Source organism: Cygnus olor, chromosome 6 (genome assembly GCF_009769625.2).
Source record: "Cygnus olor isolate bCygOlo1 chromosome 6, bCygOlo1.pri.v2, whole genome shotgun sequence".
Lineage (NCBI taxonomy): Eukaryota > Metazoa > Chordata > Aves > Anseriformes > Anatidae > Cygnus > Cygnus olor.
In genome coordinates, this window is record NC_049174.1 from 20324663 (window position 1) to 20339289 (window position 14627).

Consider the following 14627-nt stretch of genomic DNA (forward strand, 5'->3'; position numbering starts at 1 on the left):
TCCCATGGCGCGACTACAGCAAAAAGTCACTGGACAACTGAGGAAGACCAGCTGGCTTCACAGCAGCTGCATCCTGGCTTGCTTCCTCAGCACATTCAGAGCCTGTCGATCACAGCGGCAGCTGACGTCCGTCCTGCTGAACCTTCAGGCTACAGGGCACAGCATCAATAGGGCCGAGTCAGAAGTACCCCCCAGTCCCTCTAGCGCTTTGGAAATTGCAGTGTACAAAGATAAAATTCCTCAGATGTATTCTCTCCCTGGTCTAGAGAACTGAAGGGAACAGATAACCTTCAGAAGGATGACACTCCCTGGAGCACTTCTGCTGGAACATGATTGACCGAGATTGTAAAAGCAAGGTCACTGCTATCTGTTTCTTCAGGAATATGTATTGATACTATGTAAAATGATCAGGGTAAAAAGATGGCAGCAAGAAAAGAATGAAACAATGCAGCCTTCCTGTAGTCCACAGGAACATGTCAAACCTGCAGTCTTCCAGGACTCCCAAATCCATTTCTCAAAACGTACCAACAAACCTTTGGCCGCACAACACATAAGAACTGACCATGGGGAAATGGGCTGCTAAGACAAACCAGCCTTTCCAAGAGAATTGCAAGGATAAAGCCATACCTTCTCCCAATTACTCCTCTTCAGATAATCCACAAGAGAAATCTTCAGATAAACAGACCAGAAAACAAATGTTGCATAGCCGGTAGAAACTAACAGAGGTCTCACCCACTTCATGCTTTCCAAGATCAGGTCGTTCTTTCCAAAGCTACACTAACCAGATCAGGAAAAGAGAGAAACGATTAACTGACCAAATCGTACCCTCCATTGCTCCTCAGAAATACAGCTCAGCTCTCATGGGAACAATTAAGGAAAAACAGGAACAGTATAAAAAAAAAAAAAGCCTCAGGTACAGCTGTGAAATTAGAACTCCCCTTGTTCATTAGGCAAAGTAATTTGTGACAGAACCAAGTTGCTTTATTGAGTCAGTGCAGGGAACCACTTACAATGTATGCTGGGCATACTCATGATTGTTTCCTACCAAAGAATTCTTGCCACTAAACAAAAAAGTGCCTGATCTTCAAGCTGGCTGCACACTTCTGCCACTGTTTCAGGTACTCCCTTTTCCTGGACATGATAAGGCTAGGGACAAATGCCTATATATTCTAGAGAAGCAATATTACTTTCTTAAAAATACCTAGAAAAATAACCAAATAGAGAATCCAACACATGGCTTTTTGTATTGCTCATGTTCACATGCTGCTTAGCTCCTCGCTACATTTCAGTTTGTATCAGTCAAAATTGTTATCAGCAGCACTTAAACTGATAATAGCAATTTCATTTTTTATGCAAATGTTTAAGGCAGAATTAGTAACTCTCTTCAGTGTTACCAGTCACTAAATTACTCATATTAATTAGCCTCTGTTAGGGGGGAAAAAAACAAACCAAACCAAAAAAAAAAAACCAGAACCCACACAAGTCTTCCATTAATTCTTGCTCCAAATAGTTTACACTATTTATGTATGTCCACCCTACATTAACTTCACAGGCGCATGTTAATCTTGGCCAGCAGTTGCAGCTGAGAAGTGTTGCTTATCCAATGAATAAAAGAATCTTTCTGAGTAAATTGAGATTTCAGATCAGAGATTAAAGTGAAATTAATTCAGAGAAAAAAAGGGAGTTACTTTTTTGTAGACTGAATACTTATAGCCGAAGGCTCTACGTACATCTAGCCCTCTGGAAAACAGTCAGTCAGTCTACATTTAATAATTAGTTTTGACTCTACAGAGTTAACCCCTCATTTCACAAAACAGTCTTATCCCATTTTATCAGCCTAATTTCCAAAGCTTTCATTCAAGCTTTTCAGTAATCCAGCAGTTTTATTGCTAATTCTTCCCAAACTCAGGGTATTTTTACTTTCAGAGCACACTGCCTCTTGGAGGTCCTTGAGAACATCTTGTCTTTGGTAACCAGAGCAAGCAGATTGACAGCAGTTGCAATTTCTTAGGTCCTTAAACTGACTGAAATAAGCTATTACCAACTCATTAGCTTAGTGACCAGTAGAGACACATTTCCTTTAAGGTGGAAGTGTATGCTAGTGTTTCCAAAATTGCTTTATTTAACAGCTAAAATAAATGTAAATGTATTTGATGACATCTGAACATATGAACACATCCAGAACAGACCTCATGATGTTCTGAGGAAAACTGAAAATATACTATCAGTGATAAAACTGATGCAAGAAACAGCGTACAGTGAAACTACCAAATTGTTTAATACCAAAATATCAGATAGCTGCAAAACTGATAGTAAGATAAATAGAAGAAAACTTCCAAAACCTGAACGGCAAATGAAAGACCACTCCAGCTAAACATCCCATTGTTCCTGTGTCCCAGTCTTGACTTCCCACAGGAATATGAACTCATTCTTCATCACAGAGACACCTCTTTCTCCAGATATAAATCCTACAGAGTACTTTACCTCTGTGGGAATCAACAACTATTTACTTCTTTGGAGGTTAACAGTCTCAATAGTCAAGAGATACAGATGAAGTGTATTACAGAAAACATGTCAAATACCAGTCACCACACCACGAATCAACTTTTTTTTTTTTGTATTTTAAATGCAGATGGTCTGACTTTAGGCTCTAAGATTCTCGGTCAGAAGCAACTCAAAATGACATTTTCAAATGTTTGTCTTATCTCCCAGGACTGTAACATCAGTGTGCGCTGCTGTTGCTATTCTGTTCCAAAAAAGGCAAAGAACATGCTGATTCACCTCAGCAGTGAAATGGAGCATCCTCACTCACAAAAAAAAAAAAAAAAAGCATCAGGAAGCCAAGTCATCTCTAAGTGCATGCAGAAACGTTCAGACAGTAACAGGCCACATCTTGCTGTCACACAGCACTTACTTAGCCCAGTGGTTTGTGCACACACTTAAGGATAAAGTCAAACATCCTATAGTTTCAAGAAAAAAGAACTTTTCAGAAAAGCAGAAGTGAAATTGCTTTTTCCACTTCATGTCACACTGCAATCTTTCCAGTTGCCTTCCATACATTCACATTACTTCTATTTGGAGTCAAATTTACAGTTCAGTATGGCCTTCCTGTTTTGAAATAGATCTGCACTGCTATCACTTGCAATTTCATGATCAGCTGTTTCAACAAGAGAGTTCTGCTGTATGGGGTTGGCTTCTTAGGAAGGGAGATGCAGAACTGCCCCTCAATCATCTGCAGAAATATGGAAGCTTGTTGCACCTGGCATTTTCTAAACAGCCATAGTATCCTGATACCATGTGCTTTACTTCAAGACTAATTTTGAAAAAGAGCAAGTCAAAAGTGTTTTTTTTTTTTTTTTTTTTATCCAGTCAGATGGTCCTTTTCCAAGTAGGATAACCACATGACTTCATATTCCCAAGTCTCAGTATAGACCTACCAAGACTCTTACTGAGGGTAATTCATGCTCTTTAATGACTTTGTAATTCTCATGGGAAATTAATGGAACTGAATGTGAAGAGTCACCAAATGTCACCTGGAAGCTTTGCTTCCAGATATTTGTAAAGGTTTTTTATTCTACAGAATTACACAGATACTGCTTAGCACCAAGACTCAACAAGCAAGTAACAAGCCAATCCTGAATTCCTCACTCTGTTTATCACCAAAACTAATCCAAATTGTAACTATTAACTATTAATTAACTATTAATATTGACTACCAACTCTTAATTAACCAAGCCACTATTGATTTCATTGTAAATATAGTTGAAGGAAACAAAAATGTTATCTTGTTCCTATATTAGCAATAAGCAAAGCAGTCAGTTTAACGTTACAGGAACTTAGTGTCTTGCTGGCACCTATGCTGGTGTGGTGCACTACAAGGGAATATTTTGTAGACATGCAAACAAACAAAAAAACCTGTAGCACCATGCTGAAAAATCTCAGCTACAGTTAAAAAGGTGAAAAGTTTGCACATACATGATCAGAGTAGAAATATAGCTGGTTAGTTATCTTCTTTTCTGCTTTGAATCTTAGTGATTTATGAAGATAAAAAGAACACTGCAGTACAGTTATTACCAAGGGAATACGTGCCTCTGAGCATGGAGAGTATTATGCCAGCTCCTGGTAGGACCTGGAGGCATATCATTATTTCATAATCATACTTCACACTAATGATGGCATTTGAGACAAAACACCTCTGTGCAAGAGTCAATGTCATTACACACAGCTTACCCTGGACAGAGGTATTCTAAGCCAATAACCAGCACCATCTTGTCACGCATTATCTATGAAGATGAAAATCTTTCCAGAACTACTAGGGCCCTGGTACCACCCATGGAAAAATACCAGGTTTGTATTAGATAATTTCTTATCAACATCAGACCTTTGCATTAAGGGATTTTGTGGCCCACTCAGTCTTAAGCCCAAAATCATTTAAATTTACTGTGGAAAGCAGTAATGGAGTGAGCACTGAGTAATGAAAGAAAGCTTCACCTTCTCTTTGGAGGTCAGTGTCTCAGTCTGCTTCTTCACATAAAAGAACATTCATCACCAAATCTGCCCTTGAAAATGGTAATATTTGTGGAGGAAATGAATTGGCTTGAACTCTGACTTACAGTGACATTGATCCCCTCTTCTCATAAAGCACTAGAAGTTACAGAGGCCGCTTCAAATCCGACTTGGGACCTGTTGGGCCCCTCAGCGCAGCAGCCGTCATGCTGCTGAGGAGGCCAGAGCCAGCTCAGCAAGATGGCGGGACCCAGCCTTGCTGCGGCCTGGCACTGTGAGGCAGCAGATGGGGAGATAACCCTCTTGATCTCTTCACGACTGCCTCATGCTTGTTACACAGAAAGTTAACAGTTTGTTTGCATCAAATTGAAATTTGGAAGAACAAGAATAAATCTGTATCGTAATCTAACAATGGCAGACTCTTTTGGGAGCCTTACTATGCCACTTGGTAATATAATGAGCTACAACTGAAAGTGTTAAGTCTGAGAGGACTTGAAGCGGAGGCAAAAATTTATAAGGAACATTTAAAAAAGAATCCAAAACCAAGGAAACAATTTTGTCTTTGAGATGCTTTGACACTAAAATGTCATTAATTACTTCACCAGTGACAGACAATGACTGCAAAACCACTAATAAAATTAAATCTTGTGGCTCTGTAATATTCGTCTACTTATTTTGACGCAAAGAAAAGTAAAGGCTGAAGGCACACAGGAGCTGGGGAAAAGAGGAATGTCTAATATGATAATTAAATAATAACACCTCTACATAAAAAAATTTACTGAAGTCTGTTGCTCTCTTATACGTACATATTAAGACAATTTGTAGGTGATTCAATGCTTTGGCTGACTATCTGGAAGGCTGTGAGCTATTCATCTATGTGTGGTCCATTTGTGAGTAATAAAGCAACTGCTTTGCCATCTCTCCTCTCTTACAGAGGACAGAAGAACTTAATTCTCTTACTTCACTGAGAGGGGCATTTATTTCATTTGCATTGCAAATATTTATAAGAGAACACCAATAATATACCTGCACCCTGCAGTCAAAAACACCTTTTGACTGAAGAAGGCAGATATGAATGGTAGAAGCTGCATTTTTACCATTTCTTTACACCCAAGAAAAGGAAAACAATCAGAGAAGCTGGACATGGGATATGCCATCAACAGTACACCTTATAAGAAAAAGGTTCATTTTTATAATGTCACTTTATGAGTGATGCATTATCACAACAAAGGCAAAGTTGACAATGTACACACTTTTGAGCTAGGTCTCTGTTGTGCACAGACCACGAAGACGAAGACTTATTTAAATCCTATAGACCGATTGGTTCTGATGTAGCAGTGCAAAATTAGAAAACAAAGCTTTGCATCAGATATTTTTCCCTGTGAATTGAGATTTTTGAAAATACTGTTTAACAAAGGTAAGATTTTTGATGTTTTTTATGACTGAACACTGTACATCAAGAATGTTTCTGCCACTGGAAAATGACCAGACCCAAGAGAACAGTTCAACAGAGACAATTTTCAATGATTACAAAGTTTTAGAATTCCAAGAACGTACTCAGCAATTGACCAACGTGACCAAAGAACTGATGTCTCATATCATCAGAGTTGTCGAGAAGTCTTCTATATGACTACGTCTTATTAAACTTGGGCACATCTTCCCGCAAAAAAGCTATATAAGCTTGTCAGCTCTACAAAGCCACCAAAGACCTAGTGGCACTTTTTGCACGAATGGTGGTTTGACACAGTATCCTGGTGAGATCTTCCTTGGGTGGCTTGATGGGACACAATGAAACTGAAATCCACCCTTTTGCTGACACTGCACGGAGGCAGTAATATTGCTTTATGCAGCAAACAGGGAAGGTGACAGTAGAAGACAAAGTAGCAATGATTCATGTGCTGTGGGCATAATGAGAAATGTGTTTTCAGAAAGAATCCAAAAGGTGAAATTCATCTCTAGGCAAGAGGCCAGCACAAAGCAAAGGACCTCAAAACTAGCTCAGAGTGGTGCTTAAGTAATTGACAGGCTCCGTGCCAGTCTTGTAAGTAAAGGTGAATTTCTACCTCCAACCAAGGGAGAGCCAATTGTAAACAGAAGAGAACCAACAGGTCAGCAACAGCATGTGCAGCAAAGCAAAGGAGCGGCAGGTTGCAAGAAGACTAGGTTAGGTCAGAAGGGAAGGATGATAGTACAGAGGTCAGAGTATTTTGTTGCCTGGCAATTCAAGAGCCAACAGAGAAACTGTAAAAGAGACAATGCACTGGGATTTGTGTTTTAGGGATAGCCTTTTGTACAGATGAGCTGGTTCACATTTCAAAACCTCTAAGAGAGCTTAGATCCCCTTATGTCACCAGATGTCTTTGCATAGGCTATCACATGGTTTTTGCTTCACCAGCGGAGACCAGTGGCTTTATTATTGAGAATTTATAAACCAACAGATGAAAGAGCTACAGGAAGAGAACCTGTAGCAATGCAACCACGCTGCTAAAGCTCGGGTTAGGAGAAAGCACTTGCCTGGAAAACCCTGTGTAACAGTCTTCAGAAAGAAAGTGGTGTTACTTCCCATGGCAGAAAGGCACATCCTGCACAGTGCAGTCTACTGCAGGGCTTAATGGTGCAAATACAACCGCCCCAAAAATCCACAAGTCAATGATTACCATATTTTAGTGGTAGCTACCCTTGCCCCACACCTAAGAGACACAGATAAGTTGCTGCTAGTGTATCTAGAGACCAGGAGAGCAATGGAGTCACAGCATCTCTGCAATTCCGTGACAACCTCCCAGCCACTGTGTAAATCAAGTCATTGTAGAGTTTGACGGTGAGTTGCACCAACTCGCTGAACATCATCTTTCAACAGGATTCTGTACTCCCAAGTGATATATTCTTCACATGTAAAAAATAAATAAATTGTAACACAGTATTACTGAGAGCAAGACCTTGAAAACCAGTGTGGCAAATTGGCTTGGTTAGAAAGGAATAACCAAAGCAAAAAATACAGAAGGCAGGTACACTATTGAACATGAACAAGGGAGTACCTCATGAAAGTAAGTCACAAGCCCAGCCAATAAAAAACACTTCCCACTCAAGATGGCAAAAATCTTCTCAAATCTGGGATCTTAACTATCCAGAAATGGACAAATGAACCCATCTTGAATGATTCTGTTATTTAAAAAATCACCAAATCACCAAAATGCGGTTTCCCTTCTAAAAATACTTTCTTATATACATCCAAGTGTTTGACATGTGTATTCACTATATAAAATCTCTTATCCAACTGTCCAAAGTGTCCATCACTTAAGCATTAGTTTAGGTTCTAAAAGTCAAAATTAGTATTTCAAATGTGTTGCTATACTGGTGGCATATTCTGTTCCTCAAAACAGAAGTGTTAGCAATAATTACTCTTCCTCCTACTCTCTCAGTGAGTGCGTTGCTCTGATGGAATTATGCTTTCCCTCTAGCTTCCTAAAGAAGCAAATAACTGTTCCATCGAAATTGTTCCCTTAACAAAAACAAGATACACACACACACAAAGAAAAAACAACAAAAAAACACAAAGGATTATCCAACCTAGTACTGCAGGGAAAGCTTTGAAAGAAGCTCTCCTCCAGATTCCAGGGTCAGGATTTTATTCCTTTCAAACTCAGATTTCCCTCCTAAGTGGGCTCAGTAAAGTCTTCGGTGTTTGATGAACAGTAAAAATACTGTATTTTCTTTTAGTTACACAATGTTACTGGGGAGATGATGCAATTACAAATATAAATACAATCATAATTTTGTTAATTTACCTGCATTCCCATGTGGAAGACTTGAGCATATGAAGTAGAACACTGGAATAATGACTATAGCATAAAATGATGTGATTCATTTACAATACTGTGTAAAAACAAATAATTAAATATATACACAGTTACATAGTGAACAAGTTCACTGTAAAAATTAAAACATGTTGAAAGTTAAAATTATAGCAAAATCACAAAACCAATCTTTGTTAAGACTAGTTTGTTTAAATACTGGTATATTTCATTCAAACAGCCATGCTATGCTGGCAATCCCTCTTCAAACTGAGTGATATTCTGAACAGGGAGGATGACATCCACACTGTGGATGTGTACGACAATTGTCATCTCAGCCTTTAGACCCAGCTCACAATGGTTGTAATGAAGCATGCATTTTCTGTATTCTTTTCAGTCTTTAGAAATGCTGGTATTCAGAGTTTTTCCAAGGACAGACACTTTCTTTGTACTGTGTAAGGAAGTTTCTGAATTGTTACCGTAAAGCTTCAGTTTAGCTAGCAGGTTCAAAAAGTATTTTCTTCGTTTGTCTAATTCGAAGCTGAGAAATATCAAAATAGTAATTTTATCCATTCTCACCTCCAAAGGTACAGGGAAAGAACAAAACCAAAAGAGGTTGCCAGAAGAAAATCAGTAATTCTGAAACCGTAAGGGGCACAAGATCATTCTCCCAAAAGAAGTTAAGCACTCCAATACTTTCGCGAGAGATCCAGTCTATGGCCACCAAAAAAAAAAATAAATCAATCACTGAAACATCCTTTAGTTTTAAATTAAAACTATTCTTACACAATCTACCATTTCTCACATTTCAACACATTTGCAACATATTTAAAATAAGATAAAGCTCTATGAGGTTGAAAAGCAAAACAAGACTAAGGCTGCTTTACCTAAAGGATTCCCTACTTGCTAGTTATATTATTCTGAAGAGTATGAAACTTAAATCTCTTTGATTTAAAACAAACCACACTGTTGCCCAAAATTCTAGTGTGAGCTTGAGCTGAAAAACATTACCCCATATATTACTATGTATTTGCCAACAAGCTAGAAATATCATATGTAATACAGGCACAGGGAAAAGAAAACTAGATTTTTCTTATTCCACTGCAACATGGCCACTCTTCTTGTCAAACACAGGTAGAATAACTTGACTTTGAGTAGTGAAGTCTTCTGCATTGAGCAAAAGCATCCTAACAAGTCAGAAACCAACCACAGAGCATGGAGCGTTCAGCACGGTGGCAACATTCACTTAACGGTTTATCATTAAAACTGTTTTCCTATTTCATGCCACACTCACAGGAAAAATCAAAGGCACACAACAGAATATTAGATCATGGAGCATAGAGCATGTTAATGGATGAAGTATACACAGAACAGGAGCGTTCAAGGAGAGAGGGAGAGGCTGTGCGTTATGTGTGGCTCTGCTCCGTTTGGAGGACAGGTGCACACTCTGCATCTGAGGGTGACCACTGGTAAGGGGCTGACAACAGCTGATGTCCCCTCCCTGCACAGGGCATCATCAGTCCTGCTGGCACTGAGTTGACTCACCTGGAACAGCCTCAGGAATTACAACTGTAAAAATGATGGTTCTCTACCCCCTGCACTCTCCGTACTTTTGCTTACAAAAAACATCAGGAACATTTAGGACACATTCCCTTGTGTCAATTTTTTGTCCAAAATGAACAGATGAAATTACATTAATACATTGAGAACACACATTCCCCTAAATTACATCTCTCAGAATTACAAAAATATTGCCTGACTTGCACAAAAGCTCTGAGAACTAGCAACACTGAAAAAATAGTTTGAACCACAAACCCATATAACTGCCCAGGACGAAGTTAACAGACTTATGCCAGGGCATTGAGAGGCTGTCCATACCCTTCTCTATTTTAAATCACCAGAAACACAGCATTGATAGGAAACTCCATGGAAACTTCTTTCCATAGCGTACCAGACAAAGAATGAGCAAAACCACTGCATTTTTAAAATCACTAATAGATTGTTTGTTATTAAAAAGCACCTTCTACCAGAGGCATTTAAATAGGGATGGTGCAGAAATTGAGCTGAATACTTTGGTAAACTTTTCTGCCAGTTTAATGCCTATAATGAAAAGTAATAAAGTAAACTAGTCATGTTGCTATACCCATGTGTTTTTTTTTTGTTCCATTAAATATTGATGAGCACTTATATTCCTTACAAGTGCCAATGGCAACTCATTTTATGAATGCAAATTAAATTTTAACTTTGTTCTTGGTGAATGTAAGTTTTATGCCTGTGCTCTACATTATACATATACAAGACTTGAAACAAATCCATTATATGTTATGAAAGCATAATAATGCAAATGCCTACCTTTTTCAGGAACCGTACTCCATAGGTAAATATATAAAGGTAAAATGTAAATCTCCACCTGCAAAAAGTACAACAGATTAACTCTAGGATACCAGGTTTACACTTCATAGTTCAACACATTTCTTACAGTACTGCCAACACAACACACCCATGTCACGTTAACAGAATTTGAAGCAAAATTTTGGTCTGGTTTTCTAAGACTTTTGTTATCAAGCATTGTGTTCATCTGCCTTTTCCCCCACTTCCCACGTCTGTTGCAAAGAAATTCACTTGTTATTAGATACTGGAAAGTCCACCAAGCTTAGGAAAAACCAAAAGAATTAAGGATAGTCATCACCACTTCTAAGTGGGAAAAACTTCAATCCCTTTACTAAGTAGAGACTTCAAATATGAAAGAGATTCTTAAGAAACCATGTTTCACTAATTCTACCCTGATAACACTTTCTTTTGAAAATTGCACTCCAATTCAGGGAAGCACTTCTGTATGTGATTTCAATGTATTGAAATAAGCGGTAATTCAGTACTTGTTTAAATTACACATCTGCCCCATGCTTCCCAGCTCCCTGTTTACTCTGTCTTCATGTTTCAGAGGTTCTTATGGTTATGCTTGTTTACCTGGGGCTTCATTTTGATGCCGTCTTACATGGCAAGGCGGTGTTAAAATTAAGCCATTTGTGTAGAAAGAACTTAGATTTTCACTTTAAAAATGTAACACCTAGGACTGCTGTCATTTCTGATACTTGGGAGTTACTGAGCAATCAGAAAAAAAGAAAGACTTACTGCAATGCTTCTACAGGACCTGACTTCATTTTTAGGACAACAATAACAAGAAATTTTATTAAGCTTTCAATGGGTAACATTAAGAGTGCTGCACACCAAATATGGTCTTCAGTAATGAAAAGCATCACCCACAGCTAGCCATAGCCAGAGTTTTGCAGAGGAGATTTCAGCACTTCACTTAGTTCTAGGAAGTGTATTTGCATCAGACAGACATGCTGGGTGCAAGTATATATCCGTAACTTATGTCTGCTTCTAAAGAGTTTCCTAGCTGCACATTTCCTGGGGAGTTTTATATTCCATATTTTCCCAAGCACACGTGAAATAATTTCTGGGCTTCTAGGTGTTCTTTTCAGAGGCAAACTAGAAGCCAAAAGCAAGGTGGCGCAGAAAATGAGAGAGAAGCCAGCAGGAGGTCAAATCCAACCCTACAAAATGATCGTCTCTAGGTCTTCCTTCCTTTTGCAATAAAAGAAGGCATAGCAAGTATCTTCCTATCTTCTGGACCCATTACTGGCTTAAGAAAAAAGGGTCAATAGAAGCATAATGAAATAAAATCAAAACTTTATGCAGTGAAAATTCTTACACGAACCCCTGTTTTTTCCAAGGGCTGAAGTGACTACACAAACATGCTTGAGATAAACACCAGTGACTTACTATTCATAACATTTATAACAGGATGAGATTTAGCTTCATTAGTGAGGCAATACTGCTGCATGAATCATCTTCAATTACGCATTTTACGGCACAACTTTCTGTTCACTGGCAAAACTATTAGCTTACAGTTAATTGCCACTGAAGTGTGCTCAAAAACCTATTGGAAGGGTGTCAAAACTGAAAACGCTCCTATGTGAAAGAAGGTTAATCCAAACCTTACTCTTCAGAGCTACTTCTACAAGTGTTTAGAAGGAAAGCTGTGTAGCTGTGTCAGACATAAATAACCTTATGACAAGCTGAGTACAGGACAGTGTAAGAACATCAATGAGATTTAAACTGCAATACCTCAGCTGAACAGAAACTGTCTCTTACCCTGTAACCTCCAGAGCACTGCAGAGATTATTTATTCATTTGGTATTATATAAACACCAATCCCTTCAGTAACACCAGCAACACAGCTCGCAGCTTTCATGCTGGCACTTTTGTTAAGATACTGCAAAAAAAGGGCACTTGGGGGGTGGGGGGTAGGAGAGTAGTTGTGCTGGTAGGAACCTTCAGGCCACGCATGTGGAAGAAACAGCAAGAACAGCAATATGAATCAAGGTTTTATTTGGATAGTAATTTTCTTATTAGGCTACTCCTATGGCTAGGAAACCTGCTGTTTAACTTCAGACACAGACACAGACACAGATTTCTAGGTTGGAAGAGACCTCAAGATCATCGAGTCCAACCTCCGACCTAACCCTAAGTACTCCACTAAACCATATCGCTAAGCTCTACATCTAAACGTCTTTTAAAGACCTCCAGGGATGGTGACTCCACCAGCTCCCTGGGCAGCCCGTTCCAATGCTTAATAACCCTTTCGGTAAAGAAGTACTTCCTAACATCCAACCTAAAACTCCCCTGTCGCAACTTTAGCCCATTCCCCCTCGTCCTGTCACCAAGCACGTGGGAGAACAGACCAACCCCCACCTCTCTACAGCCTCCTTTAAGGTAACTGTAGAGAGCGATAAGGTCGCCCCTGAGCCTCCTCTTCTCCAGGCTGAACAAGCCCAGCTCCCTCAGCCGCTCCTCGTAAGACTTGTTCTCCAGACCCCTCACCAGCTTGGTCGCCCTTCTCTGGACTCGCTCGAGCACGTCCATGTCCTTCCTGTAGCGAAGGGCCCAAAACTGAACACAGTACTCGAGGTGCGGCCTCACCAGAGCCAAGTACAGGGGCACAATCACTTCCCTAGACCTGCTGGCCACACTGCTTCTTATACAGGCCAGGATGCTGTTGGCCTTCTTGGCCACCTGAGCACACTGCTGGCTCATATTCAGCCGACTATCAACCAATACTCCCAGGTCCTTCTCGGCCAGGCAGCTTTCCAACCACTCATCTCCCAGCCTGTAGCTCTGCTTGGGGTTGTTGCGCCCCAGGTGCAGGACCCGGCACTTGGCCTTGTTGAACTTCATACAGTTGACCTCAGCCCATCGCTCCAGCCTATCCAGATCCTCCTGCAGAGCCTTCCTGCCCTCGAGCAGATCGACACACGCACTTAGCTTGGTGTCATCTGCAAACTTACTGAGGGTGCACTGGACGCCCTCATCCAGATCATCGATAAAGATATTGAAGAGGACCGGCCCCAGTACCGAGCCCTGGGGGACACCACTAGTGACCAGCCTCCAACCAGATTTGACTCCATTCACCACAACTCTCTGGGCCCGGCTATCCAGCCAGTTTCTAACCCAGCGAAGCGTACGCCAGTCCAAGCCACGAGCAGCCAGTTTCTTGAGGAGAATGTTGTGGGGAACGGTGTCAAAAGCCTTACTGAGGTCAAGGTAAACCACATCCACAGCCTTTCCCTCGTCCACCAAGCGCGTCACTTTGTCATAGAAGGAGATCAGGTTCGTCAAGCAGGACCTGCCTTTCATAAACCCATGCTGACTGGGCCTGATCGCCTGCTTGCCCTGCAAGTGCCGCGTGATGACCCTCAATATAATCTGCTCCATGAGCTTTCCTGGCACTGAGGTCAAACTGACAGGCCTATAGTTCCCCGGGTCTGCCCTCCGGCCCTTCTTATAGATGGGCGACCCTTCTTATAGATGACTTCGAAGTCATCTACCTCCTCTAGTGAAAGCTTCAAGACTGTCATTGAAAAAAATATACATATTAGAAGGGAAAAACTGTCTATCCTCATCTCACTGTTGAGTACTCTCAGTGTCCTTATTTTACTCATAATTATGAGCAGTTGTTATAGATCCCTCAAAGTTTTGTTGTTGTTGTTGTTGTTACATTAAAAATCTCCTCAATATCCCCTTTATTTCACACTTCTCCAAGCAAAATTTGTAACATATTTGAGGACATTTGTAAATTGCTGTTGAGAAATTCAAAGGCATTCTAAAGCATTTGAAATATGGTGCTGGTTAAGATTTACATGGTGGAGCTCAGGGATTTTCCAGCCCGTGTGTTTCTCTGAAAGACTCCCACTGCAGCATTCACTGCAGCTGGCACCTCAGCGCAAGGAAGCAGCCCTTTCCTGAAACGTGCAAATTCAGAAATAT

General features: G+C 40.2%; 1 protein-coding gene across 5 annotated transcripts in view; it reads right to left on the reverse strand.

Moving 5' to 3' along the window:
• CERS6 (ceramide synthase 6) overlaps positions 1 to 14627 on the reverse strand; it is a 127157-nt gene that overhangs the window by 53002 nt on the left and 59528 nt on the right. For all 5 annotated transcript variants that reach the window (XM_040562368.1, XM_040562369.1, XM_040562371.1 and 2 more), the window contains one exon: positions 10650 to 10707. In XM_040562368.1, coding sequence (XP_040418302.1) covers positions 10650 to 10707 — 58 coding nt within the window. The remainder of the gene's footprint in view (positions 1 to 10649; positions 10708 to 14627) is intronic.